Source organism: Diuraphis noxia, unplaced genomic scaffold (genome assembly GCF_037042655.1).
Source record: "Diuraphis noxia isolate RWA-SAM2 unplaced genomic scaffold, SU_Dnox_SAM2 contig0001, whole genome shotgun sequence".
NCBI lineage: Eukaryota > Metazoa > Arthropoda > Insecta > Hemiptera > Aphididae > Diuraphis > Diuraphis noxia.
The window spans coordinates 81,346,218-81,371,004 of record NW_028301711.1 but is presented as its reverse complement, the minus strand read 5'-3'; the positions used below and the strand labels follow the sequence as shown (position 1 = coordinate 81,371,004).

The following is a 24,787-nucleotide window of genomic DNA, read 5'->3' as shown; positions in this document are numbered from 1 at the left end:
CGGTGTCTGGGGAGTGATTGCCGATGTCGGCTGTAGGCACTTTTCCGGGGTTCCGGCACGTGTTTCCGGCTGGTGATAGCGGACGTGGCTCCGGCGTGTCTACTGCCGCCGAGGTGACGCCGGGAGACTATGGAACGTGTTATCGAACACGGTCTCCATGTCTCCCTCGTCACCAAGGTGCGTGTCCGGCCCGTCCAACAGTTCCGCCTCCTCTTCCGCTGATATTTCCATATGAACGGGTTGTGAGAAGGCGGTGGTTGGTTGCTCCGTGGTCCCGGCTGTTCCGGCAGGTATCCATACCTTTGGTACCGTGGTCACGGTGAGGGCCGGGTAGTTGGTTGGGGGGTCCGTGATTGGTGCCGGTTTTTCCAGGCGGAACTGCTGGGACTCTTGTTGCTTTTTCGCCCGATGGTCCCGCAGGCGCTGCTGGTTCCGGCGTTGACGGGCGTTCGTCAAGGCTGGTACGGGTGTTGACGTGGAGGTGACGGCTGTTGGCGTCTGCGTGGTTGGCGTGAGACGGTTGCCTACGTCGGCCGTTGGTTGTTTGGACAGCCGTGGTGCGGGTACCGGGTGCTGTAGCAGCGGCCTGATTGGTCGTGAAGTTGTTGCCGGTCGTGACGTGGTTGTCGTTCGCGTCGTTGCCGGTACTGCCGCCCGTCGGGGACTGCGTGACCTGTTTGGCCGTAGCACGGTTGTGGGAGCGCCGCTTGTTGCTCTCTTAAATACCTCGGTGCGGTCCTCCCACCCCCGTGTGTAGGCGGCCCACAACACCGGATCCCGCTGCAGCTGCGCCGTTGGCATCCGCCGTACCCGTGCCGCCGTGGTGGTGTTGGTCGCCTCCTCCATGCTGGCTACGTTCCAGCAACTCCGCCGCTTGTTGTATGGTGGTTGATTGTGCGGCCGGCCGTTGTTGGTCCATGGTAGGGCTGTTGTTCCGACTAAAATTTGTTAGATTTAGTTATGGGTTTGTTGGTGGGTGGGGTGGTGTAGGGTGGGGTTATGCTGTGATTGTCGCCCGTTTGAGACAGGACACGTAGATTTTGCGTGCGGGTTGTTGGTCCGTGAGGAACACGCCTTTGCCCACGCGTCTGTGTAACTTCACCGGTCCCCACCATTTCGGTGCGAAGCCGGCGTGAAATTTTTTATGCGCGCTCGACAGGTGGTGTGCTTTGTAGTACACCATGTCACCTGTTCGGTATTTTGTGTCCGTCTGGCCCCCTGTTACAGGTGGTACGTCCAGTACGGCACTTTCCCGTTTCGCCCTGTCCCTATCTGTGTGCTCTGTCTGGTTGTCCGCTGTCCGAGACAGTGCCCAGTCCCCGGGCCGCTTGCCCTCTCTGCCGAGGACAAGTACCGACGGTGGGTATCCTGTCTGGTCGTTGCGTCTATTCCTGAGGGTATGCTTCGGTCCATCTACTGAACAAATCCGTGGCAACCAGTAAATATTGTTTTCCCCTACTCGTACGCGGGTAGGGGCCCATGAGATCTATGCTGATTACCTCCCATGGTTGTCGCGGTGTTCTGGCGGTGATCGGGTCAATTGCGCGCGTGTTTAGTGGTTTTGTACACGCGCAAATGTGGCACGACTTGACATACAGTCGGACGTCGTTTTTTTGGCCGTTCCAAAAAAACCGCTGTCTTACCGCCCTGTATGTTTCTTTCCAACCTTGGTGGTTTGCGAGGACGTGGTCGTGGTATATCCAGATCACATTCTGCGCTTTGTCGTTTGGTACGACTACGGGTGTGTGTTCGCCCATCTTTTTTCGCAGAAGGCCGTCGGTAAAAATGTATTGGTTACTTTTTCCCGTGGCGTTTCTGGTGTTGTGCACCGGCTTGTCCGGTGTCCCGTTGTCCACTATGTCTCGTGTTTTGTGGTCGTTGGCCTGCCAAGTCGCGAGCATAGTGTGTGTGATGGTGTGGTCGTTATTTGGTTTGTCCGGGTCCGTAGTTGCGAACAGGTTGTCGGCCGGTGCGTTAGTAGTGGTGTTGTGTGTTGACATGCTGTGTGGTGGTGTGGGTACCCCTACTAGACGCTCCTCGAGGTGTTCCTCGTCTACCGGTGGCCCGGGTGCCGGGTTTCGTGATAGCATATCCGGTGCCTCGTTCTGTACGCCGGGTACATGCGTGGTGTGGTAGTCCAGGTTAGCCAGTTGTAGTGCCCACCTGGTTAACTTGGAGTTTGTGTTCTTTGCTCGGTGGAGCCACGTTAGTGCTGCGTTGTCCGTGTAAAGATCAAAACGGCGAGCTTCCAAATATGGTCTGAATTTGTCGATTGCCCAAATTATCACGAGACACTCGCGTTCAACCGCGGCGTACCGTTTCTGTGTGTCACTAAACTTCCTGCTTGCGTAGGCGATTATCCGTCTTTCGTCCGGTCTGTCACCCCGTTGGAAAAGGACGGCACCTGCTCCTATTTCGCTAGCATCCGTTTGTAGGCAGAACGGTTTTCCGTAATCCGGTGTCGACAGTTTTGGCGAGTCGTACAAGGCGCGTTTTATTGTATCGAATGCCGCCTGTTCGGTCTCGCTCCATGACCATTTGGTACCCTGTTTGAGCCGGTCTGTTAGTGGCGCTACGGTGTCCGCGTAGTTGTCGACAAATTGGCTGTACCAGTTGCAGACGCCCAGGAACTTCCGTAGGTCCCTAACTTTGGTTGGTGTTGGGAACCGCATGATGCCTTCTAGTTTCTCCGGTTGTTTGTCTATGCCGTCGGAGGTGACTAGGTGTCCGAAAAATGATATTTCGGTTGATCCGAAACTGCATTTTTCGGTGTTGCATGTTAACCCGTGTCTCTGTAGACGTTCCAGAACTTTGTCCAAGTGGCACTGGTGTTCGTCCGTAGTGTTTGAAAACACCACTATATCATCAAGATATACGCGGACGAACTCATCCAGGTACCCTCTCAGTACTTCGTTCATTAAACGTACAAAGGTCATGGGGCTGTTCTTAAGGCCAAAGGGAAGGACTCAGAACTGATACAGACCCCGACGCGTCCGGAATGCCGTGTATTTTCGAGCGTTTTGGTTAAGTGGTACTTGCCAGTATCCCGACTTAAGGTCCAGAATGCTAAATATTTTTGCGCCTCGCATTTGACGTATCAACGTATTGAGGTCCGGCATTGGATAAGCGTCGGACTCAGTGACGTCACTGAGTCGTCTGTAGTCGATGCACAGTCGGGGCGATCCGTCTTTCTTTTTTGCTAAGACGACGGGTGCGGCCCATGGTGATGTGCTTTGCTCCACAAGTCCCTGTTGTTCCATATCCTGTACCATGGTGTCGATTGTGGCCTGTTTTGCCTGCGGGTAGGGATATGGTTTGAGCGCTATCGGTGTTTGGTTCTTCAGGAGTATGTCGTGTTCGATTAATCTGGTGCGACCCACGTTGCCGCTGAAAACGTCCGGGTAGTTGCGAATTACTTCGGTTATTTTCGCGCGCGTGTGTATGTCACCATGTATTACCAAATTATCGATGTCTGGTGTAGGGTGGTGGTGGCTTTTCCGACCCTTCCAGCATGCCGTTGTTCTCCTATGTGTACCAAGGTGGATCGTGCTCGTTGTGTAGTCCCAGGTGACTTCGTTGTGTACGAGGAAGTCGTGTCCTAGGAGCATGTCGCAGTATAGGTTGTCCAGAACGGCTGCGGTGAAAGTGACCGTTAGGTCTCCGATCCTGGCTACGAATGTGGCGGTACCACTTGTCATTGTGGTGTGTCCGTCCGCCATTCGTACGTGTGTGGGTTGTCCGTGGTGTGGTGTGCCAAATGTGTGTGCAATGTTCGGGCTTACATATGACTTTTGTGCTTGTGAATCGAGTAGCGCTGTTACGAAGCCTGACCTAAATTCTAGCTCGACCGCGGGGGTCGGAATTTTGTCGGGGCATGTTCGTTTTTCGTTCCTCGTCGTTGGTTGTGTACTGTAGCGGGGCAACTGGTTCTGAACCGCGTTTCCGGTGCTCTGGTGAGCGGTTTGCACCGCCATTATCAGAGCGTCCGTTTCGGTTGCCTCTGTGCTACTTGTATGTTCCAACGGTGCACGCGTGAATTTCATAGTAGTGGTCAGTGTGTTTGTGTGTGGTGGTGACGACCTACTACTTAATGAAATTTTGTGTGTGTGGGCGGGTGATATATCTGATGACGCTGAGCTTGTTGATGCGGGTTTGACAGTTATATCCCCGTCCGTGATGCCGAGTGTTGCTGGTGGTGGCGTTGTTGCGTGTGTGTGTGTGTGTGTGAGACGGCGGCGCGGACAAATGTCCGCCGACTCAGTTGCCGTTTCCCGACGCCGGTGTGTACCCGGGGCAGTCACTGTTCCAGTGAGGCCCTCCGCAGTATTTGCACGGGTTGGGCGGTAGTGGCTTTCCAGCTGTACCGTCCCGTGTTCGCTGCTGGTTTGTCGGCCAACACGGCAACACGCACGGGCTTGTCCGATTTTTTTATATTCCGGTTTCGGATGCGGTCGAGATAGCGGTGGTGGAGGTGTCTCTTCCGGTGTGTAATCCAGGATGCCAGCGATCCGGCGGAGGTCGGCGAATGTCGCTGGTCTTTGCAGCCGTATGTGCGTGCGGTATTCGTCTCGCGTTAATCCAGTTATCGTACTGACTAGCTGTGGTTCAGGTAGCCCGGTGTTGATGCGGCGCGCGAGTTGATTTTTTTTAATCACGAATTCTGTCAGTGACTGCGTCGACGTTTGTCTAACCGATACTATCTCGGCCCGCAGTCGAGATTGTATGTCCGCGTTGTCGAACTTTTCTAAAAATTCGGCGCGGAACTCATCCCAGGTGAGGTCCAGTAACCTGATGGTGTCCCACCATGTACTGGCTGCGCCCTTTAACTGCGGTTCAATAATGTTTGTCCAGCCCGACCTATCTATACGTGACTGGTATAGTATCGATTCCGCCTTATGTATGAACCGCACCGGGTCCTCGGGTGTGGTTCCGTGGAACTCTGGCAATGAAAATCTCGCTGTACGTACGTCGTCCTACGGTATCAGTATAGACTGCTGCGGTTCATATGTGTGGGTTGGTGTTGGAGCATTGTGATGACACGCCGTGTTTTCAAAATGCACTGACCGGTCGGGTGCGTGTTCTGGTCGTTGATAATCCGTGGCACGCGATTCTCGTGTTGCGGGGTAACTTGATCCGTGGTCCGTGGTGGTCGACGTGTTTGTGTGTGTGTGTGTGCCCGCGCGAGTGTTATCGGTCGCCGATGTTTCCGGCGTGCTCCGGTGTTGTCCAGATAACATCGTGCTGTGGAGGCGGGACGGTGATGGTACCTCCGGTTGTCGTTCCGGTGTTTGTTGAGACATGCCCATCTCCAGACGTCGCATCGTCTCTGCTATGCGACGCTGGTCGTCACCGAAACGCATCATGCAGCTTTCGAGCATGGTCAGTCGCGATTCCAAACTGTCTGCACGCGTCGGTGTCGTTGCCGATTGCTGCGCCTCCTGCAGTATGCCGCGGGCCCGCCTTATCAGGTCCGTGGCTTGTTGGTTGTTTTGTGTGGGCGGCGGGTTGGTGATGTTCTGCGGCTGGTGGTTGTCCGTGTGGTCGTCCGCTGTGTTCTCGGTTGGTCCGGCGTGGTGCGTCTGACTCGTGTCCGAGTCACTTCCGGCCGACCTCATGGTCTCCATCGGCTGAAACCGGATGGAGTTGGCCTGCAGATCCATGTCCGCGAAATGCTGGGTCAGCCGGATTTCGAGGGCGTCTTTCGCGCCCCCTTCCGGTAGCCCGCGCTGTTTACATTCGTAGCGGAGCTCCGCAACGGTCAATTCGTTTATATGTTTTCCCGGCATCTCGTCCGGTTGTGTTTCCGGTGTTGCTGATGGAGAGAATAGAAAACACACTATTCAGCGATTGTTGTTGTTGTTTTGCTGTTGACCGCTTATCGGTGCTATTTCCGTACGAATGTAGGTCAGTGGGTCTGTTGTCGTTGTGCATGCCGGGATGATTACACTAACCGGTTTTCGCAACGAATGTCGCTGCTGCGCGTGTGTGCGTTGTCCGGTCGACTATCGCGATTACGATTGCGGCGGCGGTCGCTCTGAGCGGCGGCGGCGGCGGCTGTCCGGTTATTTGTATCTCTGTCCCGGGTGCTCGCGGATGACGTTGCGGGTGGTGGTGCTGGGCGGTGGTTGTGTGACTTTGTCACGCTCTAGCGTTCCTACCTATCCTACTCCGTGTGTTTGCGGTGTCACGCGCGCTGAAATCGGTGCGTCCGTAAGTCGGGCGGCGTGGTCGGTCGGTCGTTACGTGCTTTGTGGCCATGTTACGTAACGCCGGGTTTTTCTGTTACCGCCTGCAAACCACGTTTGCGTCGTATGGGATCGGGAATTTTTCCGTGAGTTGCACAACGGGAAATGTAATGATGGTGGTAGTATGGGGTAAGTTAAGATAAACAGTGTTTACTTACCGGTGATTCCTGTACGGGGAGCCAATTTTGTGGCGGTCCTGGACGGATCCCACAAGTGTGAGGGTGATAGTGGTTTAATAGGAAAAAAAAAGAATAAACACACGTTTTATTGGTCGCTGAGGTGCGATGATTGGTTTTTTTATTTTGTTTTTATACACAAAAAAAACTACCGCGACAGACAAAGAAAAATAGAATGCGCGATACAAAAAAAAAGTCACAATGGGAGACACTATTGTGTGGTGAGGTGTGTGCGACACGGCGAGGACGGTGGGTGCGTGGTGTGCGTGTCACTCTTAGCGCGGTCGTAGAACTGAACTTGCTACAAGCCGGTTCGCGGTACCGGCGGTCGACATCTCCAGGCGCGCTTATCGCGTGTCGGTGTCGACCGCCGTCGATTGGCGGTTGACAGAGAGAATAGACGGCGCGGATTTCCGCGCACAGGCCGTTTGAATTCAAACGGCTATTACGCGGGACCGCGTCAACCTAACCACGGGTTACTTTTGGTATAATAGTGAGGTGGGGCTATAGTCTCCCTAAGATTTTGTGCTAGTTGCGCCACTGGAGTCCAATAACATATTATAATTATATTTTCACTTGTATTGTTAAATTTTTATTCTGTGTGTCAGATTAGATTATTAATATTATATATTTAAACGGATCTCGTAACGAATGTCCAAAAATATATCAATTTTTAAAGTGTGAATCTCGTATAGTACTTAAGCTACCTAGTGTGTGATTATATTATTAATATTATATATTTCAACGGATCTCGTAACGAATTTCTAAAAATAAATCAATTTATATAATGCGGATCTCACATGGTACTTAAACTACCTAGTGTGTGTGTGTGATTATATTATTAATATTATATATTTCAACAGATCTCGTAACGAATTTCTAAAAATAAATCAAAAAAACATTTTCTTTATGGATCTCGTTACGAATCTGAACACAAAAAGAGTTACTTACCTTCATTGATTTTAAAAATAAATCAATTGATAATATGTGGATCTCGTAGAGTATTTCAACTAGGTACCTTGTGTGTGTTAGATATTGAATTGATTTTCAAAATAATATTTAAACAAGGTTTTCTTATAAGGATCTCGTAACGAATTCGAATACAAAATGAGTGTCTTACAGTGGTGTTAAAAATAAATCAATACGAAAACATGGATCTCGTAAAGGATTTTATCTACCTTGTGTTTGTAGGATCTCGTAACGGTTTCACCTATACTTTAACAAAATACAGAGTTTCCCACAGAGATCTGACTCAAAAAAGCTATTGTTCTAATTAATATTTAAAAAAAAATTTCTTTTAGATATAATTTATAGACAATTGCGCTACATTTTTTATTTTTTAATACTCAAAATAAAAAACTTAAAAATTGATAAAAAAAATTCAAAAATATCCAAAATAGCCAATTTGTAAAAATATTTATTTAAGTCAAGTGGCTGATTTTTTACAATTTTTTTTAAATATCAATACATAGTAACTTACGATCTGGTTTGTGTTAGAAACATTATAATTTCAAAAAATATAAATCATTTTTAAATTATCATATATGAACATTTTGAAATAGGTGAATGTTAAAATCTAACTATTTTTTTTATTGTATTTATTATAATAATAAGTTGTGTACTGGTGTTTAAACTGTATAAATACAATGATACCCGCAATTATTGATTAAATAATCCATGTGCTTATTACCAGAAATGTATAATACTGTTTTTTCAATTAATTTTAGCGTTTATACGTTTCATTTTAAATAATCCGTTGGCAGAATACGGTAATTTCAAATAATAAGAGACGCTTGCCTGCGGTATTGTGTAGCTTAATCGCGGTAGCTGTATTTATTAAAAACCAGTAGTTAAAATATTGATATCTTTTATCTGAAGATAGGCCATAAATTGTGTGCACAATAGTTTATTGTCAATGGTACTAATTGGATAGATATCAATTCTGTGGTACTCGTTTTCTGAATTACTGGAAAAACATGTCATAACAGCTATATTATAAAAATAACCTATATTATTGATAAAGATTATATTGAATATAAAATGTTATTATCATTATCAATTTTTATGTTTTATCAATTGGATCAAAACATAGAGTAATATAGACATAGATAATAAATATATGGATAGGCCATGGCTATATTAACATTGCACGGGTTCGCGTTCTTTTTTGTGGGAGAGAGAAAATATATTTAAGAATGTTCTCTCTCTTACATGGGGTACTATTTAAGGTTATGTTCAAACTTTAAATAAAATCCATAGATAATAGACATCTATTATCTATGATAAAATCGTTGATAAACAAATCAGACCCAAGAGCCACAGACTTCTATAATAGTATAGAAGTCTAGTATAGATGTCTGTGCCAAAAGCCAGAGTTCAACCCATAATATTACATAAATATTTACAATATGGTCCATTCGTGCGTTGTTTGTTTTACAAATTCTAAAAACAAGACTGAAGATATTTCTTTCCATCTGTATGTATTGTAGGTAATAATTAAATAGCCAAATAAATTTTGCTATATAAACATTTTGGATTTATATGTATTTAACTTATTGTTATTATACCTACTTATACCTACTCACATAGCATTTTATTTGTTATCCTAAGATTTCCTACAGACTTTACTAGAAAAAATTTGTGGATTCACATACTTAATCTTAAAAGACCTATCTCTAAATGGCACAGAGTGTGCAGTAAACACTTTTCAAAAAACAGTTATATCTTTAGCCACAGTCGAAAATGTTTGCACCCAAAAGCTGTTCCATTAAGGTAATGTTTGTATTCATTATCCTTTTTAAATTACTTTACCTTGGTTTAAAGTGAATTTTTTATATAGCCATTCAGAATTTGCTGATAATGATGTACATTATTCTTTAGAACTAAATGACCCGAGGTAAATGTTTTATAATTTAATTATAAACAGCTCAATTAATCACACATATAAATATTTAGTTTAGGTGAATTTTTGGACGAAAAAATGAAATTGGATTTTATTAGTACAGGTTCAACCAAGGTTGCCAAAGTTCTGTTTCCAGAGAGGTAAAATTTTGATCTTAGTGAATGAGATATCTTTTCTTTAATAACTTTGAATTTTTTTTTTTAGTCCTTTGACATCTGTAAATCAGTTTCCATCCAATAAGCAAAGAAGAAAATTCTGGAATTCTAGTAGAATGGGAGACCTAGAAGAAGATGATTTCTCAACACCGAAAAGAAGAAAACGAAATATTATGATGGTTAAAACAACTGTATCCAATCTTCGATACAAAAATAAATTGTTGCATCAAAAAAATGGTAGACTCCAAAGGAAAATTGAAAGCCTGAATGAAATGATTTGTGTTCTTAAAACAAAATGTATGATTTCTGATAATGCAGCAATAAACCTAAAGGTATTTCTACTCCACTCAGTACCTCCACAGTGTATAATAATACGTTGTGTTGTTACCAGTCTTGTTAAGTATTTTGTATGCATGCGGTCACTGTCGTGGCATATTAGGTATAAAGTATTTCCTAATAGTTTTGATTTCTATTTGTTTACTAGTATTATATTTGCTTATTTACATGTATTATGTACACTAAAAAATAGTTTTATAATCTAATAATAACTTTAAAAGAATTTAATGTAAATGTATATTATTGATTGATACTATGTTTTTTTTTTTTTTTGTAACCAACTAATACCAGTAGAAATATTGCTAAAAATGTATCTATTAATGTTGTACTACTAATTTGAGTAAATTATTATATAAAATAATATTGTTCACACTAATGAAATAATAAATTTATACATATTGTTATTTAATTTATATTATGTGTTATTGATTGAAGAACTATAATTGGTGCTAGGTTTTAGATTTAGAGCATTGATTTTTTTTTTTATGTTTGATTGATTTGGGACTACTCGTATGAGTCATTTGTGTGTAATACAAAAATTTGAATATTTTAGGAACTGTTCTATACCTATTTATTCTCAAACTATGTGTATATTCATATTTAAATAAAGTATAAAAAATACCTGATATTTTTGACATAGGAATTTTAATTACTTTTAGGCTATGGGTTCAGATGTGTTGGAAAAAATAGAAAAGAATCATTGATAGGGAAAAAAAACATGTTTTTGGTAGAGAGATTAGAGAATTTGCAGTTACCCTACAATATTATTCTCCACGTGCATACTCATATGTAAGGAAAACATTTGCTAATGTCTTGCCTCATCCACGTACTCTAAGACGATGGTACATGGTTGTAGACGGTAAGCCAGGTTTCACAAAAGAAGCATTTGAAACAATTAAGAACAAAGTTTTTGATAGCAAAGTATATTGCAATTTGACAGTTGATGAAATGTGTGTAAAAAGGCATATTGAGATTGATTCACAACAAAATATGTATGGACATATAAACCTAGGAACTGAATGCAGTTATGATAATGATGAGATTCCAGTTGCTAAAAATGCATTGGTATTCATGGTAGTGCGTATGAATGGATACTGGAAGTTACCTATTGGTTATTTTTTAATAGATGGCCTTACTGGACAAGAAAGAAGTAATCTTTTACAAATATCAATATAACTTATAAATAATACTGGTGCTTATTTACACTCTATTACTTTTGATGGAGCATCAGTGAATACAAGCACGTGTACTCATCTTAATGCAAATTTCAATGAAAATACACCTTATATTCAAAATCCTGCGAACAAAGAAAAAATATTTATCTTTTACGATGCAGCGCACATGATTAAATTAATCAGAAACGCTTTTGGTGATAAAAAATGTTTAATCAACTCAAAAGGTGAACTTATTAAATCGGATTATATTGTCAAATTGTATGAAAAAGAAAAAGCAGAAGGCCTACGAGCTGCAACAAAATTAACTCATAGATATATTTTATTTTATAATGAAAAGATGAATGTTCGCTTAGCTTGTCAAGTACTAAGCGATAGTGTTGGCGATGCACTTTTATATTTAAAAGATGAAGACCCATTGTTTAAAGGATGTGAAGCAACAGCTGAATTTTGTAAAAAAGTCAATAATGCATTTGATATATTGAGCAGCAGAAAATTAAATTCAAAAAATCCATATAATAATGCTATTTCTGAGAAGACATTTTTTAAATATCAAGAATTCATATATAGATTTACAGATTATATTAATGGACTAAAATTTCAAGATGGTACACAGGTCATTAAATCACAAAGGAAAACGGGCTTCAGAGGACTAGTTATGGACTTACATAATGCTTTGGAATTGTTTAAATTATTTATATCAAAAGGTCACCTACATTTTTTAATCACCTATAAACTAAGCCAAGACCACCTAGAAACATTTTTTAGTGCTATTCGAGGCAAAGGTGGTTACAATAACAACCCAACTTGTCGTCAGTTTCAAGCAGCATATAAACGACTTCTTGTACACAATGCAATAGTAGGTTCGGTAAATGGAAATTGTTCAATCCTTGATAGCACTAAAACTTTATCTATTATTAAAAAGAAACTCTATAGAGAAGATGTTTTTCAAAATATTGAAAGTCTTCCAGAAAATACATTATTAGAACATGATTATTTTGGAAGCATAAATAAAATTAATGCTTATGTAGAGGATGTTTCTATTTACATTGCCGGATATATTGCAATGCAAGTTTTAAAAAAAACATCTTGTGAGCATTGTAAAACCTTTTTGATTAAAACAAATCATGACAGTAAATTAGCACACATTAAAGATCACGGTGGGCTCATGAAACCAAGTACTGATTTACAAACAGTATGTATCGAAACAGAAAAGGTGTTTAGACAATATACACATGATATAATGTCAAAAAAAATTACTAAACAGAACATCATTTTAAAAGTAAAATCAAATATTCTAAACCGTTATATTTTATTTAATAATATGCCATGTGTAAATGAAAAAATTGTTTCACTTTTTGATCTCACTCACCAGTTCAACACACACACAGATGATATTATTAAACAAGTTTGTGAAACATATTTTAACATCAGATTTTTTCATGAAGTGAAGAAAGCCATTGATAAACTGACGATGAGAGCAAAGTATACAAAGTTGATTCATTTTAGACACGAATAACTATATTATATTAGGTCAAATAAATAAAATCTTTATTAATTATTTTTTATTTTTTATTAGTAATGTAATTAGAATGCTGTAGGTTTTCACTCAAAATGTATTTATATATTACAACATAGGTAATTAAACATTATATTTTATTTTACAATATACCTACCTTGTGTAAATGAAAACATTGCTTTAGTTTTTGAATAGATACACACATCAGTTTAACATCAAAGAATATTATCTCAATCTCATTAAACAAGTTTGTGAACATTTTTTATTTTAATAAAAGACTATCATAAAGTAATGATATAAGAATGAGATCAAAATATACTGAATTAATCAATCTTAGACATGAATAAATGAGGCAGAAATATATGGATAAATTAATTATCAAAATCATAAGTATTGATTTTTGTCAAATTGAAATGTAAGTATTGGTCAAAATTAGTAGTTTAATTTATTCAAATAATCTAGGTTTGCGAGCGAATAATATTTACCCCATATAACCTAAAATTGATAGTAATCCAGGAACGCATGATAAGCTCCAATAGCCTATCCATCTCTTTATTATCTACGAATATAGAGACGCCGTTTCCTATCAAGACTATAAAAGAATTGAAGACCAAATTGCCTCTCAGCAGTGTGACCACTTTTAATGACATAATCTATTGTACAGGGATAAATGTCCAGCAGGATGGCTATGATATACATATTATTGTACTATACATTTATACCGTAGAGTTTAATAATTATTAATAAATATTAATCTACCTATAAATAACTACATAAGTAAGAAGTGCTCATAGAGTAATGGTAGTACCTGAGTGGCTGAGTTCTGAAGTGTTAAAATTATTATTTAATGAACTGATATAAGATCGTAGAGAGTTCTTTGTTAATAAGTGTATTCAAAAATCATAATTTTAGTAAACTATCGCAACACTTAGTTACAAACTGCTGTGCTCAGTGCAAAGTATTTTCAATTATATTATTTAATTATACTTTTTTGTATAAAATGCCGAGTTGTTTTATTTGTGGAAGATCAACAAATGGCAAAAGTAATGCTGAAAACATAATATTTCACAAGTATAATGATTTTTGTATTTACTACCTTCTATAATACTTCCCTTAATACTTATTAAGGATCAAATAGTTAATTCTTAGAACTTATCATTTGGACTTGTGATTTTTAAATTTTATATACGCAAATTAACTCTTTTATGTTTTTATTTTATGCCTACTATAGATTTCCTAATAATGAAAGGATAAGAGGAAAGTGGCTAAATTTTGTTCATGAAAATAATTTATTTGTCAATAAAATAACTAAATATACTGTTATGTTATTTGTTCGTCCCATTTTGATCCGAGAGATTTTATTGATTATAAAAGAACAAGGTTGCTTCAAAAAGAAGCTGTTCCGTACATCATAATATCAAGAGCAAAATATGTATGATATTTTTCGTTGCTTTCAGACAATAAGATATATTAAATTAAATGTTATAATGTTTTAGGCTAAAGTGAAATGTCCAGAATTTTCTAATATACCATTAACCAATGAAGTTGAAACTTGTACTTTAAGTATCTCTGAGATAAGTGTGCAACCCAATGAGATATTAATGAAAGTAATTTATAAATCTATTTTAGTTATACATAGGGCTGAGAAGTTGTTGTCATATTTTTTTGGGGGTATTGGATTTAATGCTATAATGATAAATTGCTCATCAAAAAGCTTGAAATTAGTTTCAGATTAAAATGCAAAAAATATTAAAAGTTTATAGTATTAAAGTGCATATTAAGTGATTTTGAAGTTCTTAGAGCATATTTGATGGTTAATGAAAAATTGATAATTTAAACATTTTTCTAGTAAAAAATATTAATATATAATTTGTATTTGTATTAGGTATAATTTTATCATAATTTTAAGATCCCAAGTACCTTTATACTGTATACTATATTAATATGAGTAAACTAGAAATATCTGATAGGTATGTAAACTCCATCCCAGACCAACAGGTAAAACTAGGTTTTTCATGAGGTGCTGAGAGGAACAGTTAATTTATTTATTTTACAACAATGAGATGTATGTTTTTTCTGTGTTGACGCCACATTCGAGATAGTGAAAATTCTTGGGTTTTTACTTTGAACGTGGTTTCTGTTACTTAGGTAATTAATTCTAGTTAACTTTGAGGAAATTTCCCACTAATTTTTAATACAACCGAGATAAACAAAAATGTTAGTTTTTTTTAAATTATTATTTAACAAAATAAATACATAAAAACTTCTTTTTTTAAACGTCATAATAATTTTATCATCAAGCATTTCCCTCACGTAAGGTAATATCATAAATAGTGTAATCGAATAATTTAGTGGATTTACCACACCATTTATTTTTGATTCTGAGCGGTGCGATGAAAGTATTGAGTTTACAATGATGTGTGTGTGTGTGTTTTTTTTGTATCTGTCATCACGTTTTGGGGCAGTAAAAGTGCTTCGATTTCTGACTTCAGTAACTCGTCAGATCAGAAAGTGAATCTAGTTGGTACTTTGGGGAGGTCAAAAGTAAATATTTTTCTTAATAATCAGGATAAACAAACTAAAAATTAAGAAAAAAACGGGAATTTTTACGCACAGTGCAGTTTTCAGCAAAATCGATTTTGATTTTTGATGTAACTTAAACACAAATGACCATAGATACAAGAACTTTTCACCGAATATTTATAAAAGTATCATCTATACACCATACAATTTTCAAAAAATGTCCACTTAAGTTGAACTATTTATAGGCATATGCAATTTTCGACTATTGTTAGGTTTTTTTTATTAAATTAATATCGATAATTTTTTTTTTTGTGGAAAATGTTTAAAATTTAGTACAAGGCTGTTAATATATTGTTACAATAGCAGTTGAAAAATAAAATAAATTCATAGTCACATTTTTTTTTTATAAGTATTCAAAGTTCGAATTTTGACAAAATAAGTAAAAATTACTAAAATTCGACAATTATTTTAAGCTAGAAATTCCGAAGCTAAACCGTCTCCGCTCAAAATTGTTTTTCGTATACAATGATATAATATCAATGGATTCAAATTTAATTCCATCCATTACAGTAACCCACTTGTAGGTTACTGTACAGCAGAGCGACATCCACGTTCCCGCTTTCTTTTTTTCTATTCAACTTATGAGGAACCTTGCCAATTTAGTATGTATTAGTACACGTTTAGTAGAAACAACCCTGGGTTGTAATTTTAAAAGTTAAAGTGACTTCGCCTATTATCAAACTTTAATATCATCACATCGTAATCAGTGTCACTACGTTGGATTTTTTATGATGTTTTATTTATAATAATTTTTAATTTTAATATTTTACACGATCATGACTTATATAAAAATTTAAATATCATCACACAGCAATCTTAGTGACCAGTGGTACAGCCGTACAGGTTATAGTTCTTAGGTAACTAAGGTTTGGTAACAGGAGAATTCACACTAACACAACATTAAAAGTTGAAACATAGGGTAGGTTTGGTCGAGTATAAATTTGGTATATTGCTATACGTGGGCGATTCTGTGAGAGAGAGAGAAAACAGCTGATAGTTCGCTGACATCTTTTTATATTTTTTACATTACCGATCTATGTCTAATATTTAATAATTATTTATGATTTGGACAATAGGTAAATAATATAATTTTTACGTATAGAAATATCTCTATTAAAAGATCATCACACATTGGAGGCCGCAACTAGCAAATATAGTTTATTTTTTCATGGGATCGGAATATATCTAAGTTAAAAACATAACATTATGTATTGTGTATTTGTGTCATCGATGTTCCAATACTCGATCTACTATTTAATTTATATTTTACTAGCATTTGTTCTACTTTAAAACACGATGATATTATTTTAAAAACTATCAGCTACACCCAATTAGATATATTTCAATCACGAAATATACAATACATAAATATTTCCTCCAACAATTTTAGTTTATTTTCTTTAAATCCAAAAAATATTATTCATAACTATAAACTATGTATAATGTGGTATGTCCTACGTATACTATTGTAATATTAATTATTTATACACATTAAAAGAGCTACATGTGTTCTGCTGAACGTAAAATTTTCTATATTACGTACTTGTATGACGAAGACAACACATCCTCTTAACAATTTTTCATACTTTACATAAAATGTATTTACTACCTACCTAACACTTATTCACATTTTTTAATCAAAATTTAAGTCTTAGAATTTTATATAAATAATAATTTAAACTTTATTTAATAGAATGGATTGCAGTTAAATACGTTGAGGACAATGTTTTATACATGTGTCCTTCAAAAACAATCAAATCTAAAATAAAGATTGGAAAAGAATATATGGTAAAATGGGTAGATAAAAAATCATATTTAGTTAAGGTGCTGAAAAGAGGAACTAAGTTTTATATTATATATTTATATTTGTTTCTTATGTTTATTTATAATTAAAAACTTAACAAGACTATAAAAATACAGGCATGATATAATATACAAAACATAAATATTTATTATATATAGGTAGTCTGCATTAATATGTATTTGTATTAATGTACTATAGTACTTATACATTGAGGCATGTCAATATGTTACACATTATCTCTTAGAAACTAAATAGGTATATCTATCGTACAATTTTCTACCTTGGTTTTCTATATTTTAATACAAATTAATTATTTGAAAATATTGCGATTAACTTTTATTGATTGGTAGGGTAATTATTTTCTCAGAACAATTCCAGATCTTGTTTTAGGTATGGTAATTTTACATACTTTATACTGGGTGATCCATTTAAGTTCTTAATATTATTTAATAATAAGTTCTAATCAGTGGCGTGGTGAAAGGGGTTTAATGACGCCTAGGCGTCATGGTGAAAATTGTGGGAGGGTGTATGGGTGGGTATGTAGTTGGATCCAACTTTTGAAAAATCAAAAAAATTCTAACACACACATTATATACCATACCAGTAACCGATGGAGATATTTCCACCTGCGCGGCTGCGCATCGCGCATGAAAAGTCAACTACACTCAATAACACACTCGTTGTTATAGAATTAAATAGCTAAATAGGTACCGTAAAACGGGGTGAAAAGGAACGATTTTAAAGGTTTTTTGGTCATAAAAACGCCAATTTTTTAGATAGAGTTTTTCCGAAAAGTGTTTTAGATAGACTACACACTGATTCGTTATTATAATGGGAATTTTTTTATTTCAGTCTGTTAGTTTTTTTAATATTTTTTTTTAAAAACGTGTTCCTATTTCCCCGTTAATGGGGTGAACCGGAACATAGTTAAAATGTTCTCAAGTTTTCTTATTCTAACCAACTGGAGGTTGATAGGAACACATTTTATTTTTTTAAAAAGGTTATAGGACATACCTACCTTATTAATTTTAAAAGAAATTATAAAAAAATACCAACATAATTAATTAAAAACAAATTAAAATAATAATTTATTACATCAGGTATATTTAAAACAAAACAACTTAATTATTTTCATTATCTTTTAAATAACTTAATAAATAATATAACAACAACTTACATTAGAATAAATTGAATAAGTCTTTTCATTTCTTTTTAAATAGGTACCTAACTTAATAAATATCATAATAACAAATTAAATCAAAACAAATTGTATGAGTCTTTTCATTTCTTTTTTAAATAATTCAATAAATATTATAATAACAAATCAAATTAAAACAAATACCTAGCATAAGTCTTTTCATTTCTTTTTTAGATAACTTAATAAATATCATAATAACAATAAACATAACAACAAAATACATAAGTCTTTTAATTTCTTTTTAAGATAACTTAATAAATATCATAATAACAACTTAAATTAAAACAAATTGTAAACTCTTAATTTCTTTTAACAGTCTTTTATTTTCATTTTGATAGGTAGGTTTTTAAGTAGGCAGGTAACAATAATTTACCATTCATTAAAATTTACAGCAAACAGCATTTGTCCTCTTCTTTGAAGAATAGGATGATTTAAAACTCCTATAATATCTTCTTTATTTATCCAACATTTGTCTTCAGGATCAGGGAAAACAAAAATTTTTCCTGAATCCAACTTTGTAGGACTATACTTTACAAAAGATGCTTGAACCTCAGATTGTTTTATTTCCAATACAGTACCAATGAATAAAACATTTTTTGATGAACACTGTCTTGATCCAGAGTAATTGGAAAAATCTACAACAATCCAATCATTTTCCTTGAGTTTTAAATTTTTACCATATGGATATACTCCTTCTAATTGTTTTCCATTTTTCAAAGTTGTATCTACACTGTTTTTGTCACTTTCATAAGCATCTTTCAAACTATTGACTGAAATATCATCATTCTCCTCTAGATCAGGTTGCTACTAAATAACTTATAAATTTTTTTTTTGTTATGCACTTAGTCTATAGCATTTATATAGGCAGGTAGGTAATAGAAATTTTTATAAATGTGGTAGGTAGGTATTGAAATTTGTTAATATTTTCGAGTGTTCCTGTTCACCCCATTTATGACACAGATGAGTAGTATTGAACTTTGAAGCATATTTTCTACTCAAGAAAATACTATAAATTCCAATATTATAGAACAAATCATTATTAATATATGTATATTAACTTTTAATAATTGTAAAAATTGCTTACCTCAACTCCGTGTATGACTTTCCTATGAAGTTTTTCGTGTATTTGAATTTCACAAAAAAAAAACGATAATGATAATAGCTTATCAGTGATAACAAAGTGGTGCTATACCAAATGCGATATAGTCAATATCACCTAAATGTTATTTGAAACAAAATGCCGGTGTTATCATAAAAATTTGTTAACTTTTGCACCAGCGTTATCAATTCGAAACAAATTTTTCTCTTTTTGTTCCTATTCGCCCCGTAGTTCCTATACACCCCATTTTACGGTAATTGTTCTCTGCTAGTGGCAGCACTGGCAACAATATGATTAGTATTTTGTTAAACATAATTATGTAATATTGTCTAACGTCATTGTCGTCATGTTCGCCGTTTCATAGAAAAAAACCATGCCCAGTCCCAGTGGCGTGGCGAAGGTATTATTTTGGAGTAATAATTGCTCCTTCAAAAATGTTGGTGGGTGGGTGGTGGTCCCCTTGCCATAAAATATCTAGGCACCTTGGTGATTAGGTTTATGATAGAAAATATTAATACGTTGTAACGAATTTCAAGTCTGGTATTTTTTTTCTTGATAAGACGTCAACTTTATTTCTGATAATTATATTTTGGTTTACATATATTTATTTATTTTACAATATATTCTTTTGTTTTTGACTTAGTGTCGTTTTAACTACAATAAAAACTATTAAAAGGAGTTACAATCATAGGGGGAAACAGATGATAAATGAGAGTGACTCACGAACTTCTTGGTGATATCGCTCAATTTGTATGACGGCAATTTGTCGTGGGCTGGGCGGTGATTCTACGGCTCCTAGCTGGTGGACTGCGTGGTTTGGCTGAGCGGCGGCTCCTAGCGGTTAGACTCGTGCACTGTCCTAATCCTTGGCTGGCTATTTGTTTCACTGTCCCGATCACTGACGGGTTGGCTGATGCACGGTTCTTGGCTGGTTGGCTGGGCGGCGGTTCTGCGTCTCGTTTTGCACAACTTAATATTGGGTATATATCGTATATTCTATTTTATCATATAATGAAATGATAGAATACCTATATGATATTATGTCCCGTTCAACCGGGTGTTGTTCCCGTCTCGAAGTATACCTCGAGAGGGCACCACGGTTCGTCGTGACTGATTTACTTGGGTAGCTATGTGGTTTTATGAACACCGTATGAAGGTCGTTTGTTACCTCCCGATGAGCACTCGACCAGCTACGGGAAGACAAGGGGAAATGTGCGGATTCCGGTGGTGACTCCAGCGGTCTTATATGCATGTCTGTGGTTCACCGACGTTTGTACTTTTAGTGTTTGTTTTTTGTGGTTTAGTATCTTTACTGATGTCTTTTGAGTGTTCGGACTATTTTTATGTGTTTCTGCATGTTGTGAACTTGAGATAGGTATTAAATGTTTTTTGTTAAATTAATTTTTGGTCGGAATAAAAAAAATAATTGAAGGATTGAAAACTGTTGCGTAATGACGGCGGCGGGGCGTGCGCCATCTTTATTCTGTTTCTCGTAGGTGTGAGTGGCCGTCAGTGCGTTTGCGCTGATGGTTACGCAAATTGTTATGGATTTTACACACAACACAAAATAAAATGTACGCACCAATTGAAGATTAAAATAATGAATGTATTTTTATTAAAATTGGTAGTAAAAATCTTAAGTATAGCTACAAATTGTTAATCGGACACTGGTTATTCTACGACTGTCTGACTCCCCTGTGTGTTGTCGTGACGGTGCTCCGTCTCACATAAAGAAAACCCTTATTCAGCGGTTCCCACGGTAGCAACGTCGTACGACACACACTCTGCATTATCGTTGTCATAAAATATGTGTTAATGTATGTTAATAACATATATAGATATATAAAACTAAAATATGTACCATTCAGGGGTTCTTAACACCCCCCAGACTAAATGAGACACGGGGGTCCAATGACCACAGTGTTTCACTCAAATTAAAAGTTTCTGTAAAGTTTCGAATTTTCTGTTATTTGGGGGTCAGCTCAGTTTGACAATAAAATAATAAAAATAATAAAAAAAAATAATAAAAGAAAATAATTTATACTTGGATATCCTGAATACCATTAGATTATTCTGCTTCTGGTATTTCAGGGTTGTATAGTTTTGTGACATTTTTTCTTAATCTAAGACCTAATATACTAGTTGTTAATATTGTTAGTATTACAATAATATAAATGAAAATAACATGAATGTTAATATTAAAAATTAATGAAGGTTCAGCCAATGTATGTGAAAGTTTATTTAACTCAACTGCTTTATTAGTTAGTTGGTTCAAATTTTGAATTAGGATTTTATTTGTAAGGTTTTGAGGAATAATTGTTTTGACTTTATCTGTCAATGTGTGTAACAGTTCATTCCTAGAATTTACTGGTATAATGTCTGAATGAACTTCCCTACTAGGCTTGTTATTAGAAAATAATATAGAGTTTCTGAGATTGATTCTACAAGATGGGGGTATAGTTATTCTGCCCACGCCCTCAATTTCTATCTTGGAATTTCTTATTGGATTTGTGCAAGTGACGGTACCTACTTCCAGTTGGGTGTAATAGATCCATGAATTAGTTTGCACCAACTGATGCCATATAGGGGTTTTTAAGGAAATGAATTTGAACTTGCAATTGTCTGGATTAAATTGGTTATTCACTAGTAATGAAACTACACATACATCCGATTCTGCACAATGTTGGATATGTTGATTACCTCTACAAACTCTATAGGGATTTAATGTTATACATTCTCCCCATTTTACGTTATCTAAAACAATAAAATTTTCATTGTCACTGCTTACACCTAAATAATCTATTTCAGGGCCAACTAAGAAAATATTTTGTTCACTGTGGATTATAGGTAAAGGTATCGGGTGGTATATATTGTATTCTTCACTGGAAATTAGTGGAATTTCTATTACATAGATAAGATAGTTGTCTTTAAAGAATATAGTTTTTTCAGAGATTCGGAGAATATCATTAAGAGATTCTGTATTTACTTCCAATGGAAAAGTATTTCCAATCGGCAAGTCTGCCTTAATTTCAAGAAGTTCTTTAATAATATGCTGTGGGGTAAAGACACTAGTGTGAATTTTTCCATCTAAGGCTGTGTTTATTATAGAGATAAGGTTCTGTGTTTCATAAGCGTACTTATTTAATACTAGTTCAAATAGTAATGATTGTTCTAATACTTTGGTTCTGAACGCCAATTTATTAAGGTTTTGGATAGTAGTATTTGCTTGTGCTTGTAGGTACTGGAGGTTTTGTTCTACCTTTTGTTGTTGAAGTTCTAATTGTTGTGTAGAGTGATTTACTTCTGCTTGTAGGAACCTGATTTTCTCTGGAATATTGTTTTTGCTAAGTACTTTGCTTCTGTTTAGTTCTGTTATTTGATTTATAATGAATTCAACATCAATCTTTGAGCATACACCGTACAGAACGTTGGCCACACGCCTGAAGGTTTGCCCCAATCCCCGTCGAACTTTATTACCATCATTACCAATTGCTAACATGAGACTTCTGTGATTAGCTTCGATCTCGTTTAAATATGGCAAAGTCGCTCTAGAAAATTGTTGTATAAACAGAGAGCAAATCTCCTCAATTTCCACACTACCAAATCTGTTGTTCATATTTTTACAAATGGTCGTAGTTGCTTCATAGTGAGCCATGATGACATGGTATTTTGAAATTAATAATTGTACATCCAAGGAGATTACCAATTCCCAATTAACATGTGACAATCTGGCTACTTCATTTGACTCATAATAGATCCCTTGTTGGTTCTTGAATGACGTTAGATTGAATACTTGGTAATGATTTTTATGGTCTAAATCATTGATAGAAGGTTCTGTGATGCTTATTGAAATTAGGCTGAGTCTGAAACATAGTTATGTTCTTTCATGAAATTGTTTTAAAAGGTTCCGGTGTACCTTTACAGGTTTGTTTCTCTTAAGTATCGTAACATTTGGTGAATCTGGTTGGATATCTACTATGGGGTAAGGACCTAACCATTTTGGAGCTAGTTTTCCCTTACGGGCCTTGTCTTGTATTAGGACTCTATCCCCTTCAGCAAGATTTAAAGGTGCTATTGATTTATCATAACGCTCTTTAGATTTGTGTTTGCTTTCCAATAGCTCTGCTCTCGCTAATTTATGAGCTTCCTGCATTTGTTTCATGTACGCCCGAAACTTCGTAATCCAATCGATAAGGAAACCATTATGTTTCTAATTGTAGCGTACGCACTAGTATTTTATTTTTATATTTTCTAGGTATTCCAATATCTTTATCTAGATATTCCGATATCATTAATATCAGATTATTTACAGATTATTACTGAGTAAAATTTAGACTCTACTCAGTAACAATCGAAGATCATTTCACTTTAAAAACTTGTACAAACATCTCATTATTCAATGTAACTTTCAAGGTAAATATATGTTTTTTTATTAATTTATATTAAATATTAAAATAATTTTTTTTTAACAGAACAATAGCAGAATAAATGAATACCACAAGTCGTCCATGATACAATAAACAATAATTCAGTTATATTAATTCATATTTTTTTTTTAAATAATTAATGAAACCTTAAAAATGTTTTCATACAAATAATTTTTTTTGCACATTTTAGTATTTTTAATATTAGAGTAGCCTGGGGTAAGAGTGCACATGAGGTAAGAGTCCAATTTCGCTATTATCAATTTAATTTTCAATATATGGTCAAACTGTATATTATCAATGATTATTTTATCATTTCTCCACGATCGTCCGTGCGTTTGCACATGGTTGGAACACTATTTTGTTAATTATGAGGTAAGTTAAATTACTCAATCATCTGATGTAATATTCTAGTTTTTTCTAAAGTTTATTTGTAACCTAATACCGCTTGTAATAGGTATGATACTGTTAATTAAATGTTGTAATATGTTGTAAACTTTATATTACAAGTGTCGTATAATAGTATTGTTACACAGATAAAAAGATAATTATGAATTAGTTAAAAATGTTCGTTTGGGGTAAGAGTACAAAATTAAATTGGGGTAAAAGTTCGCAGTACGTACTCTTACCCCGGGCCAGGAACAATTTAATTTTCTAATTACTATATTTTATTGAATACCTGCCCTTTATAATTTTCATTTTAGAACTCATGTAAGAAAAACGAATCGTGTCCCAATTACTGAAGTAATATATAATGCTGCAAAAAATTTAATTGATAGTGGAGTATCGGTTCGTAGTGCAGCAATGCAATTAGGGATAGGAGAGTCAGCACTAAGAAAAAGATTAAAAGTTGGACATGGTGTTTCATCATTGGGACGTTTTAAAAGAACATTTAATGATGAACAAGAAAATGAGTTAGCAAAACATTGTAAAGACTTAGACAATAGATTTTATGGGATATCTTTTAAAAAATTACAACAGTTAGCATATCAGTTTGCATTAAAAAATGACATTGAACATCGATTTAATGAAGAAAAACAATTAGCGGGATATGACTGGGCAAATTCTTTTATTGTAAGACATGATTTATCATTAAGAACTCCTCAAAAAACAAGTGTTGCGAGAATCATGGGATTCAATCGTTATCAAATAAATCGATTTTATGATAATTTAA

The 24,787-nt window shown here is 36.1% G+C and overlaps 1 protein-coding gene and 2 pseudogenes across 1 annotated transcript; 1 reads left to right on the top strand and 2 right to left on the bottom strand.

Moving 5' to 3' along the window:
• Positions 1 to 99: 99 nt before the first annotated feature.
• LOC149062019 (uncharacterized) lies at positions 100 to 919 on the bottom strand (annotated as a pseudogene).
• Positions 920 to 6,369: 5,450 nt separating this feature from the next.
• On the top strand, positions 6,370 to 10,518 carry LOC149062018 (uncharacterized). Its single transcript, XM_089215178.1, has 6 exons — positions 6,370 to 6,374; positions 9,032 to 9,193; positions 9,261 to 9,317; positions 9,377 to 9,463; positions 9,528 to 9,810; positions 10,474 to 10,518. The coding sequence occupies exons 1-6, from the start codon at positions 6,370 to 6,372 to the stop codon at positions 10,516 to 10,518; spliced, it is 639 nt and encodes a 212-aa protein (XP_089071304.1).
• Positions 10,519 to 21,227: 10,709 nt separating this feature from the next.
• On the bottom strand, positions 21,228 to 22,844 carry LOC149062017 (uncharacterized; annotated as a pseudogene).
• Between the last annotated feature and the right edge of the window lie 1,943 nt (positions 22,845 to 24,787).